General features: G+C 39.6%; 2 protein-coding genes across 3 annotated transcripts in view; one reads left to right on the top strand and one right to left on the bottom strand.

Moving 5' to 3' along the window:
- Window positions 1-3,353, bottom strand: part of ACOT13 (acyl-CoA thioesterase 13) — a 30,857-nt gene extending 27,504 nt beyond the window's left edge. Inside the window, exon 1 of one of the 2 annotated variants that reach the window (XM_011998178.1) lies at window positions 3,047-3,353. In XM_011998178.1, the coding sequence (XP_011853568.1) occupies window positions 3,047-3,127 (81 nt within the window). In that variant the 5' untranslated portion in view covers window positions 3,128-3,353. The remainder of the gene's footprint in view (window positions 1-3,046) is intronic. The other variant, XM_011998179.1, reaches the window with a different exon arrangement.
- Window positions 3,206-20,485, top strand: TDP2 (tyrosyl-DNA phosphodiesterase 2). Its single transcript, XM_011998180.1, has 7 exons — window positions 3,206-3,683; window positions 3,770-3,855; window positions 11,768-11,941; window positions 12,595-12,686; window positions 15,966-16,084; window positions 17,336-17,506; window positions 19,393-20,485. Exons 1-7 carry the CDS (start codon window positions 3,441-3,443, stop codon window positions 19,672-19,674), a joined length of 1,167 nt encoding a protein of 388 aa, XP_011853570.1. The 5' UTR covers window positions 3,206-3,440; the 3' UTR covers window positions 19,675-20,485.
- The last annotated feature ends 731 nt before the right edge of the window (window positions 20,486-21,216 follow it).

The raw sequence follows: 21,216 nt of genomic DNA, 5'->3' as shown, positions 1-21,216 counted from the left end.
AAGCCAATTTTAAAAAGCCTATGTGAAAAATAATTATTCTTGCTACACTTTATACAAATAATCTGGTCAAGTATAATAATGCGAATCAGTCCTACCATGATTTGTCTTTAGTAAAAATGGAAAACTGGTGAGAGAAAAATTATGTTTCAAAATCTATAGTCCACTTGTTGTTGGTGGACTATAGTCCACTAACTTGTTGTTAGGCACTAGTCTTGCCTAATTTTTATCAATTTTTATTATTTTCTACAGTTTAGGCTGAATTCTACTTTTTCCTGGCTATAAGTCTCCAAAATAATATTTTAAATTTTTTTCTTCTTTCTTTTCCTTTTTTTCCTAATTTGGAGACACTGAAAACTAAACTGTGCTTTTGTAAAGCCCTGCAAACCGAAGCTAGACAACTTAAACTTCTGAAGAAAATAACAGTAACCTATTTACATAAATAAGCCACTTTCATACCTGCCTACTGATATATGAACTTCAGAACAATGTAGCCCATGTATATTTTCCAGAATCGTTCTTTTGTTTGTTGTTTTTTTCCCTTCCTCCCCCTATTTTCTCTTCACAGGACATGAGACTGCACAACCTTCTAAAAATTAGCTTTCCTAGTAACTCGGGACCTACCTGTCTAGGAATAAACCATCCTAGCATGAGAGATCAGATGAAATCTGGGACCAAAGACTCATTTTGCTTCTAAAATGCTTTCTCCAAAATATTTTTTTTAAAAAAGAAAAGAGGGCAAATGTAAAGGAAAATATCTTGGGCCCCCAAATCACTAAGTTAAAAGGAGAATTGCTTAGAGCAAACCTGCCTCCCATTCTATTCAAAGTCATCCCTCTGCTCACTAAGATAAATGTGTATCTGACTGCCTCCTTTGGAAAGGTGAATCGGAAACTCAAAAGAATGCAACCGTTTGTCTCCCACCTACCCGTGACTTGGAAGCCCCCTTCCCGCTTCAAGTTGTCCTGCCTTTCCGGACCGAACCAGTGTTCTTTTTACATATATTTGTCAGGACCTCCGGAGGCTGTGTCACCGCGTGTGCGTCCTCAACCTTGGCAAAATAAACTTTCTAAATTAACTGAGACCTGTCTCAAATTTTTGGGGTTTACAAGGTTTAGTTATAAATGCTTCTTATGGAACATCATTTCCTTGTAAGTGAGGCAGGAGAATAGGGTCTGGAGGCAGGCAACCTAGGGCTGTTTCAAGCCGACTTCCTATAAGTAAATTGAAAGGAAAACCCTTTGAAAGGAGTTTTTCTCTCTCTCCAGTTTTCCATTTTTACTAAAGACAAATCATGGTAGGACTCATTTGCTTTATTATACTTGACCAGATTATTTGTATTAAGTGTAGCAAGAATAATTATTTTTTACATAGGCTTTTTAAAATTGGCTTTGAAGGAACTTTGTTCCACAGAAGGAATCTCAGACTTTTTTTTGTTACTTTCCACACCAAGTAACAAAAGAACCAGCGGCTTCTCCCTTTCCAAACCCCCACCTTTTCTGTGTGGCAGATGGGAAACTGAAAGTACCTTGATTGGTTGCAAAAAGCAAAATTATGCTAAGAAGTTAGCCCTTATAAAAAAAAAAAATATATGCTTTCTGCAACCAATCAGATCTTCCCATAGGGGTGTAACTATGTAACTTCACTTCAGCCTCTGATAGCATAGCAAGTCTTTGTTTGCATATAAGTGGAACTTTGTAACTTCACTTTAGCCTCTTTGACTGGTTGCTTTTCACAGCCAATTGTGGGACACCACTTCATTTACATGAGATGAGTACCAAGTGGCTAACAGGAGACTTCCATGGGGTATCAGGGCCCTTGAGCCTTGAGGCGTGTCCTTTCATTTTCAATAAATCCCTGCTTTTGGCGGGGCATGGTGGCTCACGCCTGTAATCCCAGCAGCACTCTGGGAGGCCAAGGCAGGTGGCTCACCTGAGGTCAGCAGTTTGAGACCAGCCTGACCAACATGATGAAACCCTGTCTCTAATAAAAATACAGAATTAGCCAGGCGTGGTGGCGCATGTCTGTAATCCCAGTTACTTGGGAGGCTGAGGCATGAGAATCACTTGAATCTGGGAGGTGGAGGTTGCAGTGAGCAGAGATCGTGCCACCGCACTCCTGCCTGGGCGACAGAGCAAGACTCCATCTCAAAACAACAACAACAAAAAACAAACACCTTCAAGGCCAGGTGTGGTGGCTCACACCAGTAATCCCAGCACTTTGGGAGGCAGAGGCGGGTGGATAACCTGAGGTCAGGAGTTCGAGACCAGCCAGATCAACATGGAGAAACCCTGTCTCTACTAAAAATACAGTATTAGCTGGGCATGGTGGCACATGCCTGTAATCCCAGCCACTCAAGAGGCTGAGCGAGGCAGCAAAATCGCTTGAACCGGGGAGATGGAGGTTGCAGTGAGCCGAGATCGCGCCATTGCACTCCAGCCTAGGCAACAAGAGCGAAACCTCTTCTTAAAAAAACAAAAATGAAAACAAACACCTTCGGGCTTTGTGAGTGCTGGTCTCAGAAAAGCACTCCGTTTTACTCCAAGAGCTAACTTATTTCTTCAAGAGTTGCATGCCTTTGAGAAATTTCCCAAACCACTACAGAGGAACAACTTCTCCCTTCGTCCACCACTCTACCAAGCACTAGGCTTTCGTACCTTATTGCAATTATTTATCTTCTAATCCTCCAGAGTCTAGAGAATTAGACTGTAATGTGCCTTAAATGCAGACGTTTCTCTTACTCTTCTCCGGGTCCATGCAGACGCTTGTTGGTTGAAGGATCAAACTTCAAAGTCCCTCCCAGCCTTACAACTGAGGAATTCTGTCTCCACGACTCATAACCATACCTATCTATGTTTAAATAGAGAACTTACGGGTTCGATCCAGCATATTTAGGAGCTCCATTAAAGTAGTAATCATTATCACTAAGGTAAATTTACAGGCGTACTAGAACAGAACCTAACAAGAGATAATTATTCAAAGCTCACAACCGCACCAAGCACGGTGCTTTCTTTCCCTTCATTAGAAGCCAAGGCTTCGCCTCCCATACCTTTCCCAAAATTCTGTCAAAACCGCGACTCTTGGTCATGGCCTTTACCACCTCCCGCAGATTCAGAGTCACGCTGTTCATCGTGGACGGTTTTCCGGCCTTTGGGCTCTGCGCAAGAACGAACTTTGGAAGAGCTGGAAAATCCAGAAGTTCGTGAAAGAAGGACACAGAGGGCGAAGAGCCTGCACCCTTCTCCGCCCCTAGGAGTGCAAGAGGCCGGGCGTCAGGTCAGCTGGCGGCCACGGTGGTCCGCGATTTGCTCACAGACGTTTCCCGCACGCTTGTGACCACGCGCGCAGGCGCACTTCGCCCCCACCACCTCGGCGGCTCGCCTGCGGCGCAGCTGCACCGATTCTTCTCCGAAAGCGGAGCGAGTTTCCCTGCCGGGCGGTTGATGCGGGAGCGCCGTGGCGCAGGCGCCTGCGCAGAGCCGACCGTTGGCCTCCTGTTCCGCTTAAAGGGGCGGTGCGGAAGCGGCAAGAAGATGGAGCTAGGGAGTTGCCCGGGGGCGGCGGAGGAAGAGGGCGAGCCAGAGGTGAAGAAGCGGCGACTTCTGTGTGTGGAGTTTGCCGCGGTCGCCAGCTGCGATTCCGCTGTAGCTCAGTGCTTCCTGGCCGAGAACGACTGGGAGATGGAAGTACGCTTTTGCTGTCTTCGCGTCCCGCTCCGTTACCTAGGTCGGTGGAGCGCACAAACCTCATCCCTGGTGCCTTTGTTTTTCAGAGGGCTCTGAACTCCTACTTCGAGCCTCCGGTGGAGGAGAGCGCCTTGGAACGCCGCCCTGAAACCATCTCTGAGCCCAAGATCTAGTAAGTGATGAGGGGAGCTGGGAGCCAGTCCGGACGGAGGCAGTTTGATACCAGGTTGCGCTGCGCGTCCTGGGACCTGCCGTGGAGTTGGGCGGAAGATGCTGAGGCAGATCTCCAAGCTGCGCAGCCAGAGGAGCAGGGCTTGCGTTGCTGCTGCTGCGCGGAGATGCGCCCCAGCAGCGGATCTAACACTCCCCCATACTGTCACTTCGAAAGTGATTTGGGGTCCAGGGAAATGGAAACGTAATGTTTGACTCAACTGATAGGAAGTAAGTAAGCGAGAGGTTTGAAACAAATGAATGAAGGCAAAAATCTTCCGTCGAAGAATGGCAGCTTGGAAGTCTCCTTGCTTCCTGAATTGTTTATTTATTCTAGGCCCTAGGCTGGCCAGCCAGAATAATAGGTTTTTTGTTGTTGTTATTTTTTTTAATGCACACCTACTCCTGTTATTTCAGTGCCCCTCTCCAGTTCCTGCACTACTGCTCTTGAAAAGTGTAGATGCCTTACAAGGCCCTCTACTATTTGGCTCCATAACTTGGAACCTGTCTTTCCAGGTTCCAGGCATATCAAACTTTTACTTTTTTCCAATGGGTCATTTTGTCCTGTCTTTGAACCTTCGTAAAGATCTTTATTACCTCTACTTGGATTTTTTTTCTTTTTCCTTCCTTGCTAGTATGTATCTTAAAGGCCCAAGCTGAGACACGATTTATCTCCAGGAAACTTTTCCTGATGTCCTAAGTCTAGGTAAGGTTCCCCTTTTAGGTACTCTTATATCATCCTGCGTGACCCCTGTTATAATAACTTAGTCCATATTGTAAGTGCTGTTCATTGTTTTATGTCTCTTACTGGACTGCACATCTAGTAAGGAGTATCTGTTTTATACATTGTTAATTTCCCAAAGTCTGACAACATCTGACACATCATAAGCTCCCAATAAATATTTACTGAATGTATAAAATTCTCCCAGTTATATGTACAACTTGTAAAATTGACTGTTCATAGTGGAGACTGTATTTTCCCTTTGGTCTTTTCAGCTGCATTGTCTTACAGATGTGATAAGATATTTGCATTAGGTTCCTTTCTCTGTCTTGCCTCTTGTTGGGGAATTGTCTGCTCTCACACAGTGATTTGTCTCTGGCTTCCGTTTTACTAACCAGAGCAAGTTGGTCTAGGAGGTGTTCACCTAGCTCGGACTGGCCAGTCACATCCTCTCCTTGGTTTCAGAATTAGGACCAAGAGAGTCAAGTCTGAGTCTTCTATGGAGCTGGAACTGTAACGTGTTAACTTAGCACCTGTGAGGATTCATACGTATCTGTTTTTGGGTACAGAGAAGCTGAGAACAGAGGTCTGCAGCGAGAGAATGAAGCAGAGGGAAGTTGAAGTGTAGGATTGAGAGAAAGCCCTTCACTGCCCTTCCTTAAACATGGCTGTATTTCTGTACCAGGCTCTGTGACATGTTGATTCCTTATAAATTCACCTGTTTTGGTCAAACCAACCTGAGTTAATGTCTGTTGGTTGCAATAGACTGTATCGTAACCAATAAATAGTAACAAAATAAGTGGATTTCCTGGAATAGGCCCTCAGAAAAGATGCGGATCAAGCTGAGCAATGGTGTCATGGCTATTAGGATTCTCTTACCCCGGAATGGTAAATTGGCAAAAACAAGCAAAGGTGTTGATTAGGCTGTGGTCTCTTGTCTCTCAGAACTCAGGTCAAGTATGAATGAGAGTGAGGTTTTAAAGTTTAGTTTGCTGAAGTGAGAAAAATGGGGAAGGGGCAAACTTCAGGGTGTTTCTAAGGCCTGTGCATTCACAGAGCGTGCGGTGATTAGATTTTTGATACTGGCTTTAGCAAAAATGAAAGGAAAAGAAAAAAAATTGATTGGAAGATTTTATGACCAGAGAAACTCAACCCTGCTGAGCAAGGGCATTGGCTGTCTTAAATAATTGGGGCAGGAATCTCAATTCTGGAGTGAATTCCTGGGATATCAACAAAAATTGAAATTGAACACTAAAGTGATTTAGCCCCCTACATTAGAATCTATCTTTAGTGTCTCTGATGAGATACCAGGGGAATCCTCTTAAAACAGCTATGCTGAATCTTAGCTGCATATTGGAATTATCTGGGGAAATAAAAAAAAAAACAACAACAGATTCTAATTAGTCTTGAGTAGGGCCTGTGTATTCCTCATTGTATTTTTTTTTTTTTTTTTTTCAGCTGTGCAGGTAATTCTAATGCAGAGCCAGCATTGACAGCCCATGTCCCAGAGCCTTGTTACTCAGAGTGTGGACTCTGGACCAGCAGCATGCTACTACTACTTGCGAGTTTGTTAGACATGCAGAATCTTAGGTCTCACCCAGACCTACTGAATCAGAATTTGTATTTTGACAAGATCTCCTGGTGATTTAAAGTTGAAGAGCACTGGCCTAACACATAAAACCTGAGACACCAGATATACTGACAAAAGCGCTTCCTCATCTGCTTAGGAATGAAGTCAAAAAATCATGCCCTTGACATTCACCAGTCCCTCTCTGTTCCCTTAGTATTTCTGTACAGCAACGTTTTAGAGTTTATTTCCCTTTTCATTTTCCCAAATGGAAATTTTAAATACAGTTGCCTGGTTTTTCTTGCTGCATTAAATATTAAATATTGTGGGTGTTGCATAAATTGCAAAGATATTTGTGTTAGGTTCTTGCGTTGCTATAAAGAAATACCTGAGACGGGGTAATTTATAAAGAAAAGAGATTTAATTGGCTAACAGTTCTGCAGGCTCTACTGGAAGCAAGGCCCCAGCCTTTGCTGGGCCTCAGGAAGATTTCAATCATGGCAGAAGGGAAGGGGGAGCCCAGGTATCACACGGTGAGCACAGGAGCAAGGGGGTGGGGTGGTGCCACATGCTTTTAAACAACCAGATCTTCCAAGAACTCGCTAACGTGAGGATAGCACCAAGACATTTATGAGGGATCTGCCCCCATGACCCAAACACCTCCCACTGGACCCCACTTCCAACATTATGGATTATATCTCAATATGAGATTTGGAGGGGACAAACATCCAAATTATATCAATATGGAATTGGATTGCAATGAAACTGGAGGAGGAAAGGATGGCATAGTGAATAAGAGCATGGACTCTGGAGCCAAAATGCAAAGGTTCTAAGTCCACCTGTGCTGTTTAGTAACTGTCTAACCTCTCTCTGCCTCAATTTCTTTGTGTAGTGGGGATAGTAATAAGGTTCTAAGTCTACCTGTGCTGTTTAGTAACTGTGTAACCTCTCTCTGCCTCAGTTTCTTTATCTATGCGACCTCTTCCTCATGGGGTTGTGGTAAGGATTAAGTGAGCTGATAGGTGTAAAACACTTGGAATTGTGCCTGGCATATAGGACTCAATAAGTATAAACTATGGTTAATGACACCATCATGCTTTCCCCATACATCACCCATGACAGTCCACCCATTGAGGAAAGTGGGGGTTGTGTTTACAGTTTTATGAAGTAGATTGAGTTATAGTTGGACATCTTTAAACTTGGAAAAAAAGGTGTGTGTGCCAGATAGGTAGGGGGCCTAATGTGATTAACAAACACCTTTGTCTTTGACAGTATATGTATTTTTAAATCCAATTATGAAACAGAAGATTTGACAGAAATAAAGAGCTAATAATTTTTCCTTTCTGGTTTTAATGCTTTCCATAAAAAGGAAACAACATCTTTGATCAGGCATGGAATCACTTGGCTTTTTCTCTATGGTGGTAAGATGAAGGGGGCCTGCCCCTCCACACTTGTGGGTATTTCTCATCAGGTGGGACGAGAGACTGAGAAAAGAAGTAAGACACAGAGACAAAGTATAGAGGAAGAAAAGTGGGCCTAGGGGACAGGCGGTCAGCATACGGAGGACCCGCACTGGCACTGGTCTCTGAGTTCCCTCAGTATTTATTGATCACTATCTCTACCACCTCGGTGAGGGGGATGTGGCAGGACCATAGGGTAATGGTAGGGAGAGGGTCAGCAGGAAAACGTGAGCAAAGGACTCTGTGTCATAAAATAAGTTTAAGGAAAGGTGCTGTGCCTGGATGTGCACGTAGGCCAGATTTATGTTTGACTTTACACAAACATCTCAGTGCAATAAAGAGCAGTATTGCCGCCAGCATGTCTCACCTCCAGCCATAAGGCAGTTTTCTCCTATCCAAGTAAATAGAATGTATGACCGGGTTTTACACCGAGACGTTCCATTCCCAGGGACGAGCAGGAGACAGATGCCTTCCTCTTATCTCAACTGCAGAGAGGCCGCCTACTTTCACTAATCCTCCTCAGCATAGACCGTTTACGGGTGTCGGGCTGGGAGACTGTCAGGTCTTTCCCTTCCCATAAGGCCATAACTCAGGCTGTCTCAGTGGGGAGAAACCTTGGACAATACCCAGGCTTTCTTGGGCAGAGGTCCCTGTGGCCTTCTGTAGCACATTGTGTCCCTGGGTACTCAAGTCTGGAGAATGGCGATGACTTTTACCAAGCATACTGCCTGCAAACACAATTTTAACAAAGCACATCCTGCACAGCCCTAAATCCATTAAACCTTGAGTCAACACAGCACATGTTTCTGCGAGCACAGAGTCAGGGCTAGGGTTACAGATTAACAGCATCTCAAGGCAGAAGAATTTCTCTTAGTACAGATCAAAATGGAGTTTCTTATGTCTTCCTCTTTCTACATAGACACAGTAACAGTCTGATCTCTCTTTTCCCCACGGTAAGACGTTGAAAAAAGGTCTAATATTAGCTCATTGTTGAATAAGAGAACTTTTGGGTGGGTTGAAATTCACAAAAGAAAATTTTGCACTTTTTTTTTTATGCTCTTGAAGGTTGTTTTTATGTAAAAGGAAGACAATTCAAAATATTTTATGCTTCAAAATTGGCATTAAGTTCATCTAGCACCCAGATCATGGCCTCTAAATACCATTCTTCACTGAAAGGAACAAGGACTTTTTAGAAATGACTGATTTCATAGAATGGAAGAGGCTTAATGTAAAAATAAAAAAAGAAGTTAAAAAGAAATAACTGAGCAGGGGCAAAAAAAGTACAAGATGAGCCTATGATATCTGTGGTGTTAGAAAGTAGGAGGTGCCCAGAAAATGTTGGGGATGTGCCAGAAGGGCACAAGACCTAGCTTAAAAGTTCCCTACCCTCATTCCCCATCAAATCTGATGTAATCCAAGCAACAGGATGCTTGGTAGGAATAGATTACAATCCATACAAAAAGAACCCATACTGATATAAATACAGTTGCTCAAGAGAGAAGGGAACATTTTTCCAACTATTAAATATAGAAGGCATGAGGAACTAGAAAAAAAATCTTCATTTGGAAACTGCCATATTGATAATTATTTCAGGCAGGTATCATCAACAGATACTAAAACTAGTAGGAAAGTTCAGTGAACAACAGCATATTTACATAATCACAAAGTACTTTCCCACAAAATACTATGATGGGGAAAATCATAACTTTGTAGCAGAGAAATCTGGTTAACAACACTTTAACCAAGTGATCAAAGCTAACATCACCAGGAATGGGACAGCTCCATATCAGATACTTGATATGATGCATTGAGGAGGACATACTATCACTTCTGTGACATTCCTGCTAAAAAATGCATAATCTGAACCAAATAATAGGAAAACATAAACCTAAACTGAAGGACATTCTGTAAGATAAATGGCCTGTGCTCTTCAAAAATGTCAGTCATGAGAGACAAAGACTGAAAAACTGTTCTGGATTAAAGAAAATTAAAAGAGACATGCCATCTAAATGTAACATGTGATCCTGGATTAGGACACTAGTAGCACAATTGGCAAGATCGAACTAGGTCTTTAGATAATATTAAATCTAGCCACAGGAGGCAATAAGAAAAAGAAAAATTTGTATCAATGATAATCTTCTGACTTGATGATCATACTAGAGTATACCATTATGCACCACATAACCACATCTCAGTTGACAACAAACTGCATAAATGAAGATGATCCCATAAAATTATATGACTGTATTTTTGCTATACCTTTGCCATTGTGTTACAGTTGCCTACAGTATCCAGTATAGTAGCATGCTGTGCAGGTTTGTAGGCTAGGAGCAATAGGCTAGACCATATAGCCCAGGTGTGTAGGAGGCTGTACCATCTAGGTTTGTGTAAATTCTCTCTATGATGTTTGCATCATGGTGAAATCACCTAATGACACACTTCTCCAAATGTGATGCATAACTGTATATATAAGCATGTCTTTGTGTTTAGGAAATAATACAAAAATATTTAAACAAATGGTTCAGAGTAGAAAGAACAAACCAAGTAAATGTTATGTAAGTAAAATGTTAACATTTGAGGAATCTGGGTGAATTGTGTATAGGAGAAAAGTTAAAATGTTGGCATTAAAATTACAAATTCAAACACCTATTTTTAAAATTCATGAATAGTTTATACATGCTTGGAAGTCACCTTTTAATAATGTAACATTTGAGGAATCTGGGTGAATCGTGTATAGGAGAAAAGTTAAAATGTTGGCATTAAAATTATAAATTCAAACATCTATTTTTAAAATTCATGAATAGTTTATACATGCATAGGAGTCACCTTTTAATAATGTTTGTCCCTCCACTCATATGTCTGGGGCATTGGTTAGGGGAGCAGATGGTGGAGTCAGGACTATGGACTGGAGCACATACATATGTCCTTTCCAGCATGGCAGTCTCAGGGTGGTTGAACTTTTTACATGGCAGTTCCAGGGTTCCTGGAGGAAGTATTCCAAAAGCCTTGAATGGAAGTGGCAGATTATCTTAAGGCCAAACCTCAAAAGTCCCAGAATACTCTTTCCCTGTAGTAAGCAAACCACTAAGGTCTGGATTCAAAGGGGAGGGGCATTAGGCTTCATTACTCAAAGAGGGGAGTAGCAAAGAATTTGCAGTTCCTATTTATCTGCCACAATGAGATCTTATTTAATATATGATTTAAAAAGATTCCAAAAAGATTTAAAAATCCTACATTTCTGAGTCTAATTTGGGATCATAGTTTATACAATTATTTTAGTGACACATGTCATTGAAGGATATTAAGTTGTCTGTAACTGCCCAAATGAGCAAACATTTGGACGGTGCAATAAGAATCTATCTATGAACGCAAAAGTATCTGAGACAGGTCTAAATCAATTTAGAAGGTTTATTTTGCCAAGGTTAAGGACGCGCCAGTGACACACCCTCAAGAGGTCCTGACTACCTTGTGGACTTGTGCCCTAGGTAGTTGGGGTACAGCTTGCAAGTCAATACCCTGAGGCACCAAGGGTTGCAGCAGAAAAAAAAAATTAATTGTAAGGCCGCCAAACCAGGAGACTGGAGGAAACTTCAGATTCTCCTTGAGAAGTCTGGAGCTTGAGACTTGAAAGGGTGTTGAGTGGACCAAGGTGTGAGGATTGTTGATTGGTCAGAGTACAATGATGAAGTCATGGGATCTGGAGATGAAGAAACTGCATTCTCATGCAGATTCAGTTCCTCGAGGGTATCTTCAAACTGGTTGGTGTCAGCTTTCTGCTGGAATTCCGCGTCTGAAAAACTTCTTAAGCAATTCTTAATCAAAAGCCTTCTGATTCTGATGTCAGAGATCCCACCCACAGGAGCAATGGGGATGCAAGTGGCCAGTATGTAGGGCTATGGGATGACTTTCTGTTACAAAGAAGTGGGCCAAAGTGCAGCGTGATTAATGCTTAATTATATTTCTGTCTAGAACCTGGCATACAATTTTTGTTAACCCTGTAAGGACAGTGTCAAACTTTTAGTGCTCTTTTAAAATTTGTCTGTAAAATGAGGGCTACAAATACAAAATAATTCTTAATCAGTGTATAGATTATTTGCAAAGCTGTGTTTTATTCTGATCTTGCCAGTGTTGACCTAACCAATGAAGAAACAACTGATTCCACCACTTCTAAAATCAGCCCATCTGAAGATACTCAGCAAGAAAATGACAGCATGTTCTGCTTCATTACCTGGAATATTGATGGATTAGATCTAAACAATCTGTCAGAGAGGGCTCGAGGGGTGTGTTCCTACTTAGCGTTGTAAGTATTATCATTTCTGTTTCATAGTAATGTGTCTTATGTATATTCAAAGGAACAGTTCAAGGTTGTGGGCTTTCGAATTAAACCTAAGTTCAATGTCCAGCTCTGAGAAGAAACATCTAAAAGAATTTAGATGATTGCCTCTGAGAGCAGGATTGCAGGCTGCAGCAAAGTGGGAACACTAATTTTTGTTAGAAGTCTTTTAGTACTGCTTTCTTCTTAAACTTTGTTTATAATAACTACGTGAAATTAAAACTACCAAAAAGATCTGTTTGTGCGCCGTAGTGGCTCTGTGACCTTGGGCAAATCACTTAAGTTCTCTGGAGGTCAGTTTTCTTCATTGTGGATAATAACTGCTTCAAGAGGATTGAAAGAAACGTTGAAAGCATCTCTTAGTGTGTAGGACCATTGAAGTCTCTCAGTATGGTGGTTTCTATTGTCAGTTTTTCTAGTTCTTTTTGATATGTTTGTTATAGTACTAAAATAGCACACATCTTTCTCATTTTATAGTTATCAAAGATCAGCATAAACACTCAATATTAGGTGCACAAGAGGGTTTTTTGCTTTGGTATGTTGTGGAATTTCCTTCATTTAGGTAGCTGAAAATGAAATGGTATACTTGGTATTTGTCATAAACTGATGTTTTTCGTTAGGTACAGCCCAGATGTGATATTTCTACAGGAAGTTATTCCCCCATATTATAGCTACCTAAAGAAGAGAGCAAGTGATTATGAGATTATTACAGGTAACAATTTTTGTTATTCAACTTGTCTTTTCTTTGAAAAACAGGTCAGTGAGAGGGATAAATCAAAGTTAGTCTATTGGGACATGGAGAAGAAAAAGCACAAATAAATAAGTTTGAGAAAAATAAGCAAGACCCAGGATACTACAAGAATTATAGGAGAATATTTTATACAACTTAATAAGTGTGAAAAGGTTAATAAGTGAAAAGGAAATGGATGATTTTTCAGGAAAATATAAATTGCTAAAATTTGAGAAACTGAGTACCTTTTTGTTGAAATTTAGTTAAAAGTTTTAAGTGAAATAATCACATTGTGGTTATGCTTTTTCAAAAAGTCTTTATTTTATAATTCCTTATTTATTTTGTTGTTCTTTTTATACTTTTTTTGCCCTGAGTAATTTAGGTTTTAAATTTTCCATCTATTTTGTTTTTGCTAAATATATTTAAAATACTGCTTTGGCCACATCTCGTGATTTTCATATACAGTCTTTCCTTGGTATTCTCAGGGGATTGGTTCTAGGGTTCCTTGGTGGATACCAAAATTCACACATACTCAGGTTCCTCAGTCTGCTCTGCAGAACCCATCTATATGTGAGCACTCCGTATCTGCGGGTTTCACGTTCTGAGAAGACTGTGTTTTCAACCCACATTTGGTTGTGGATGCAGAACCCACAGATACAGAGGACCAACCGTATTTATTGAAAAAATACCTGTATAAGTCGACCCTTGAAGTTCAAACCTGTGTTGTTCAAGTGTCAACTGTATAGTGTTTTCTTTGACTTTCATTTTTATATAGTATGTGATTTTTAATTTCAGTTGACTCCTTAAGCGAGAATTTCTAAGGAGAGGGTTCTCAGTCTGTGTGTGTCTCTCAATGGAACTTTTTTGTATTCTCTTGGGGATTCTTTTAGGATTTTTGATTCCCATGCTTCCTTCTTATTTTCCTTCCTCATTTTATTGGCGCACCCTCTCTAATTTCTAAGGAACAGTGCATGGACAGTGAAGTTTTTGAATCCCAGCGTATTTGAAAATGTCTGTGTTGTAGCTTTGTGGTTCTTGATAGTTTGGCTGAAGATAGGTATCCGGGTAAACAGATGTTTTCCTTCAGAATTCTGAAGGCATTCTTCAATGTCTTCTAATTTCCATTATTGATAATGGGTAATAAGGCTGATGTCATTCTAATTCTTATTCTTTTCTTTTTCCCTACTCTCTGGAAGCTTTGAGGGTCTTCTTTTAACCCTCATGTTCTTTGGATTTTTTTTTTTTAACATTTATTGTACTGAATGCTTGGTGGGAACTTTTAATCTGTAGAATTTTAATATGTGGAAAACCTTAATTGTTGAAAATCCTTTTCTCCCTCCCTCCCACCATTCCCCTTGCCTCTCCTTTCATTCTTTTCATTATTTCTCTTTCCTTTTCTCCTCGTCTCTTCTTTCCTCCCTTATAGTTTTTTTACTCCTCCCCTTTTTCTGAACTCCCTCTGTTAAACGGTGGACCTCCTGGGTTGATCCTTAAATTTTCTTTACTCTCTTATTCTCCTATCTCTATTGACTGTTCTACTTTCTTGACAACTATCTTGACTTTTAGATAGCGTTATTTTAATTTCCTAGGCCTCCTATTCACTGAATATCTTTTTTATGGCATACTTTTCTTGGTTTATGGATACAGTATCTTTTTTGTTAGTTTTTTGTTTGTTTTAGGTTTTAATCTCTTTCCATGCATTGTTTTTATTTCTTCTTTTTGTTTGTTTCGATTATGTTATGTCATGTCAGTATCCATCATGTCATGTTAGACCTCTTCCTTAAATACGTAGGGATCCTTGGCTTTTGGTTCACATTTAAACACCAAACACTAAAATGTTGATTACAAGGCTAAGTAGTTTACCTCACTGGAGAGGGGTGAGGGATTGATTGTGGAGCAAACTACTTATTCATTTGAGGGAGACCCACAATTGTCAGTGTGTTGGTATATACAGGCTTTAATCTGAGGCCATTTTGTTTCTCCAAAAAGAATGATTTAGCTTTCTGTCTTCTGGGTGTTGGGGCTGGGGTGGTGTGCTTGTTTTGCCTAACTTCTGGAAGCAGGTCGGGGAAGGGAGCTGAGTCCGCACACTTAATCAGTGTTCAACCCATTCCTCTATCAGCCCTGGGCTAACACGCATGCCCCTCGCTGTGGTTGGTGACTCTGGAGCCTCTAAAATTTAGTTCTCTGTAAAACCCTAGTCTCCTGTTAATAGAGGGACAGTCACTTAGCTCTAAGGAGTTGAGGAAACCTGGGAGTTGTTTAACCCCGTATCCAGACCTTGAACTGGCCCCCCTCTTCTTACCTCAGCACCTTACCTTTTGTGGTACCTTTATTTCAAGCACTAAGTGTTTCCAGATTTTGGTGGAACAAATCTGCTTGCTTCCTGTCTATGGTTCTCTGCTACAGTCACTCAAGTGGTTTCCTTCTGTTTTGATAAACCGGTTCCCACTTCTCCATCTGTTTTCTGAAAAACTACTGGAAGCTTTCATTCATGGCCTCTACTCCTATTTTCTGTTCTTGCAGGTTTATATCTTTCTAGATTTTTATTCATTTACTATAATTTTTCTGGAACTTCTAGCATGAGAAGTAGTAAATGGATATCAGTTGGCCACAGTTCATCTTATCTACTCTGTGTCTTTCAGAAATTTCTCAAATTTTCTCATCTGATATTGGCAGCATTATATTTTGGAACTTGTTTACATTTTTTTTTTCATTTTTATTTATTTATTTATTTATTTTGAGACGGAATTTCACTCTTGTTGCCTAGGCTGGAGTGCAATGGCACGATCTCAGCTCACCGCAACCTCCACCTCCCGGGTTCAAGTGATTCTCCTGCCTCAGCCTCCTGAGTAGCTAGGATTACAGGCATGTGCCACCACACCCAGTTAATTTTGTATTTTTAGTAGAGATGGGGTTTCTCCATGTTGGTCAGGCTGGTCTCGAACTCCTGACCTCAGGTGATCCACCCACCTCGGCCTCCTAAAGTGCTGGGATTACAGACATGAGCCACTGTGCCTGGTCTTTATTTATTTATTTATTTTATTTCTTCTAAGCTTCTAGTTAAAATTTGGGAGGGAGGGAGGTAGACTTGTTTGGCCATGATGAACTATTTTGAAATAATAGTTTACTTTAAAGATTTAGATCCATGTAAGTATCTGTTACCTGTTTGCTATAAAATTCTTCAATAGGCAAACTTGTGGTAAACTGAAAATAACTTTGACCTCCTCAGCCTAAATTCTTTTCCACAAATATTTGTAGGTCATGAAGAAGGATATTTCACAGCTATAATGTTGAAGAAATCAAGAGTGAAATTAAAAAGCCAAGAGATTATTCCTTTTCCAAGTACTAAAATGATGAGAAACCTTTTATGTGTGCATGTGAGTAATTTTTTAAAATTGAGTGTCTTATAAAAAAAAAATACATTTTTTTCATAGTTTTGTGTTGTTATTCTTTTTAATACCATTGCCTTTTGAGAAAAATTTGCTTCACACATGTAGATTCTTTTAGATAGTCTTTAACACTTTCTAAAATTAAGTTTTTACATAAATTTTAAATGCAGATAGAATTCTCAGTCTATTGTTTTCTTAAAAATATTTGAGAGTTTGCTAACATTCCACATTTGCTTCCTAATGTTTTTACTCTATACATGCTACTATATTGTACTCTATGAGACTTACAAAAATGAAGAATAGATCTTGCTCTGATACAGTATATAGATTAGTAAGGGAGAGTGTATATATATATAGTAACTAAAACATAAGAAAGGCATAAGTGCCACAGGAGAGGTGTAAATGTGTGTAAGTTTAGAGAAAGGAGATGATTTTTAACCAGATTGTTTAGTGAGAGTTTTATAGAGGAGATGGTATTTGAAATGAACCCGGAAAAATATGTAAGACATAGACATTAAAAAGAGTCCAAGTAGAGAAACCACCATGAGCAAACTTTTCAAGTTGCAAGAAGTGTACATGTGTGAGTATGAATGAGCGTTCTATTCAGTTGATTGTAGGGGCCATGGAGAGGGAAATGTGACAGGTTGAGAAGTATGTAGACTCCTGATTATAGAAGAGCATGAATGACCAATATGAAAGAATTAGACTTGATTCTGCAAGCACTTCATATAATGATAGATTGTACATTGCTGGTGTCTTAATTGCAAATGGTAAATGATTCTCATTCATTCAGTTAACTGACTTTTTTGGAATACCTGTATGCCAGGCCCTTAAAAATACAGCAATAAATAAGAATCATCTGTGCTTTGCAAATGACTTACGGCTTTGTAGGAGGGAAATAATTGTCCTTTTAATTTAGCTTAGGGGGCTTTAAAACAGTCTGTTCAACATGCTTTAGGTGTATTGAGGAGGGAGCCACTGATGGCCTGGGGACACTGGGGAAAGGTTCACAGTGGAGGTGACATCTGGGGGTAGGTCGTGCTTGCTAAACAGTCTTCTTTGGGGACAGGGTTAGTGCTTTAATACTTCTTTTGATCTGGAGGGATAGACGCAGTGCTGATTATACAGTTTCAGTTTAGTAGATATATACCATTTGACAGAACAATCTGCTGATTTTGTTATTAAAGTTCAGTATTAATAGTCAGTGGACAATTTTAATGACTTTTTGTCCTGTTGCAGGTGAATGTGTCAGGAAATGAGCTTTGCCTTATGACATCCCATTTGGAGAGCACCAGAGGGCATGCTGCGGAACGAATGAATCAGTTAAAAATGGTTTTAAAGAAAATGCAAGAGGCTCCAGAGTCAGCTACAGTTATATTTGCAGGAGATACAAATCTAAGGGATCAAGAGGTGAGTGACAAAGTCAGTGTGATGTTTGAGGACAGATTATTGCTATGGAGGCTAATTTAGGTTCCTTTGACCAAAGCTGTTAAAACTAGGACCTGTAGTCACTCAAAATGTCTTAAGTGACCTTGCAATTCAGCAAGTATTTGTTTAGCTTATGCTGTATGCCTAGGAGAAGAAGGGGCTTCTTTTGGAGGAAATAAAAATGTGCATGAGAAATAGACAACACTAAACTATATATATGGGATTAGAAAGAAAGGTAGAGAAAATGATTTTAGAAGAGTTTAGAAAAGGTGGTTTCTTTGCAGTATTCCTAGTTGCAATATGAGAACAATGGAAAGATTTGACCATGATAATTGTTCCTAACTCTCTTTTTTCCTAGGTTTCCTTTTCTTTTTTCTTTTTTGTCTTTTATTAGCCTTTTTTACCCACTTTTCCTGCTACCACCATGCCCAGATCTCCAGGTCTGAAACAAAGTCTGTTTCTTCTTGCCTATAGCTTAGCTGAGACACAGTGGGATTTTTCAGGACCTTAAAAATTTAAACATAGAATTACTATGTGATGCATCAATTACACTTCTAGGTATACATTCCCAAAAGAAGTGAAAGCAGGGATTTGAATATGTTTTGTCTACCCATGGATGTTCACAGCCGTGTTATTCACAGTAGCTAAAAGGTAGAAGCAGCCCAAGTATCACTGACAGATGAATAAACAAAATGTACTGTATGCATACAGTGGAATATTATTACCCTTAAGATGAAGAAACTTTGACACATGCTACAATATGGGCGAATCTTAAAGACATTATGCTGAGTGAATGAAGCCAGTCCAAAAAGGAAAAGATACTATATGATTCCTCTTATGAATTTCCTAAACTGGTCAAATTCATAGAGATCGAAAGTAGAATGGTGTTTGCCAGGGACTGGGGGTATTAGGGAATGGTGAATTGGTGTTTAATGGGTACAGAGTTTCAGTTGGGGAAGATTAAAAGGTTCTGGAGATGGTTGATGGTCATGGTTTGCACAACTGTGTGAATGTACTTAATGCTACATCACTGTACACTTAAAAATTGTTAAAATGGCTGGGCACAGTGGCTCACGCCTATAATCCCAGCACTTCGGGAGGCCGAGGTGGGCTGATACTTGAGGCCAGGAGTTCGAGACCCTTCTGACCAACACGGTGAAACCCCATCTCTACTAAAAATACAGAAATTAGCCGGGCATTGTGGCACTTGCCTGTGATCCCAGCTGTGCAGGAGGCTGAGGCACTAGAATTGCTTGAACCTGGGAGGTGGAAGTTGCAGTGAACCGAGATTGCACCACTGCACTCCTTCCTGGGTAACAGAGTGAGACTCCATCTCAAAAAAAAAAAAAAAAAACTTTTGTTAAAATGATAAATCTTATATTGTGTATATTTTACCACAAACAATTTTTTTTTAATCCTGGCGTGTGAATGAGCAAACAATTAATATTATTAATAAACTTCAAATAAAACTGAAGGCAGTTGAAATGTTTGGATCATATAAGTGCTATACTTCTAAAGTTGTAGACTGAAGTAGAGTGGCAGTTCTGCCTTCTTTTCACTTGAGTTCAGTTTTTAAAAACAGATAACAGCAGTAACAGGCCGTGTATGTTCAGCCTTCTAAATTTTATCTGAAACCCAAAGTTAACCTATTTATGGCAGAAGAGAAGGGGCAAATTCCAACCCCTCTGGCTGTCTTGATATTTTTATATTACATACTACTATGCAGCATAATACTTTTTATAATGTATCTCGATATTTTGCATTTGTGCATTAATAATTTCTTGCACGGTAATAGCAAAAACGCCTTTTTTTTTTTTTAGGTGGGAAAAGGCTATGTGTATCTTAGAGAGTATTCTTTTTCTTTTCAGGTTACCAAATGTGGTGGTTTACCCAACAACATTGTGGATGTCTGGGAGTTTTTGGGCAAACCTAAACATTGCCAGTATACATGGGATACACAAATGAACTCTAATCTTGGAATAACTGCTGCTTGTAAGCTTCGTTTTGATCGAATATTTTTCAGAGCAGCAGCAGAAGAGGGACACATTATTCCCCGAAGTTTGGACCTTCTTGGATTGGAAAAACTCGACTGTGGTAGATTTCCTAGTGATCACTGGGGTCTTCTGTGCAATTTAGATATAATATTGTAAAATGCTTTTCAAATGTGAGTTTTGTCCTGATTTTTGCAAATACAGTTTCCACCTTCTGGAAAGGTAGGTTTGATGTGGAGAAAATAATGTACTAGATCATTGTCACAGAACAACCAACTATGATTTGTGGTTGTGTTTTCAGAATTCAACATTAAAGATTAATGTTTATTTAAATGAACACATTCCTGTGTTCAGGATGTAAGGCTGTTTAATAAAAAGGGCACAAAGCCTGTTAGAGTTTTTAATGGTGCTTATAGCTGCCAGCTGGATTCCAAACAGGAATCACATTGTCTCTGAGCTAATGTTTATGTTTTTCCATTCAGGCACTGAAATAGTTAATATTTAAAATAAGTCTTCAAAAGAAAACGTAAGAGATTATTGAGTTATTGGGACTGGATCCTTTATTTCATAAGTTCAGATCATCTTAAATGAAAATGCCATGATTATCTGCAGTTAAATAGATGACAGCTATTCTACATCAGACTTGATTTTTGTCAGCTAACTACATAATTGGTAAGCTATAATTGAAACCTTATGGCTTAAAATTCCTTAACTCCGTTTTGATTCATGTTTGTAGTCATGTTGTCAACAGAGGTGAAGTTAGGCTCGATGATGGTTAAAATCAGTTTGATAGCACCATGGGACGTTTTTCTAACAAAAATAAATGCATAAAGAGACATAGCCTTTTAGTTTTGCTAATTGTAAAATGGAAATGTTTTACAGGAAGTAAATGCAAATTACTTGTAAGTGTGCTTTAAAGAAAAATATTTTCCCCACAAGAGAAATTTAAATAAAGAATTTTATTTGTTTATAGTTTGTTTTAGTATGCTTTTGTGTCCATGATGAGATTAAATTTTTTATCTGCTTCCTGCTTCTGGCTCTACTGCTGCTTCTTCCTCTTTTTGTAGAAGGAAACAGATTTCCATTTGCTTCTCACTCCACCAAGAATTACCAGGAATATATCTGCTTCCTTTGTGTGAAAAAAGAAAGCCAATGAGAATGATTAGAAGTAACAGAACCTTATTTATATCAGGAGTGCCAAAACTTAAACACCTAAAAAAGACATTTATATATAATACTCCCTTTGTAGTGACAATGAAAGAGTTTAAGTGTTAATCATAATTTTAATCATTAAAAATAAAAAATGAGAATAGATGTTAATAGTTGAGTAGCATACATCATAGAGGTAAGACAATAGTACATTTCTGTGGGAAAAGGGTTATTCTGGCATAAATTGCTTTTATTTAGAAGAGCTAAGTTAGAACTTCAGATCATGTTGCAAAACATAGATGGGTGAAAGTCTACTTTCTTAAAACAGAGAGTGTAATATATTAGATTAAATAAAGGATTATCGTCTGGGTGCGGTGGCTCATGCCTGGAATCCCAGCACTTTGGGAGGCTGAGGCAGGTGGATCACCTGAGGTCAGGAGTTCAAGACTAGTCTAACCAACATGGTGAAACTCCGTCTCTACTAAAAATACAAAAATTAGCCTGGCGTGGTGGCAGGCGCCTATAATCCCAGCTACTCAGGAGGCTGAAGCA

Source organism: Mandrillus leucophaeus, unplaced genomic scaffold (genome assembly GCF_000951045.1).
Source record: "Mandrillus leucophaeus isolate KB7577 unplaced genomic scaffold, Mleu.le_1.0 Scaffold56, whole genome shotgun sequence".
In the NCBI taxonomy this organism is placed as follows: Eukaryota; Metazoa; Chordata; class Mammalia; order Primates; family Cercopithecidae; genus Mandrillus; species Mandrillus leucophaeus.
This window is presented reverse-complemented; position numbering and strand designations above follow the sequence as displayed.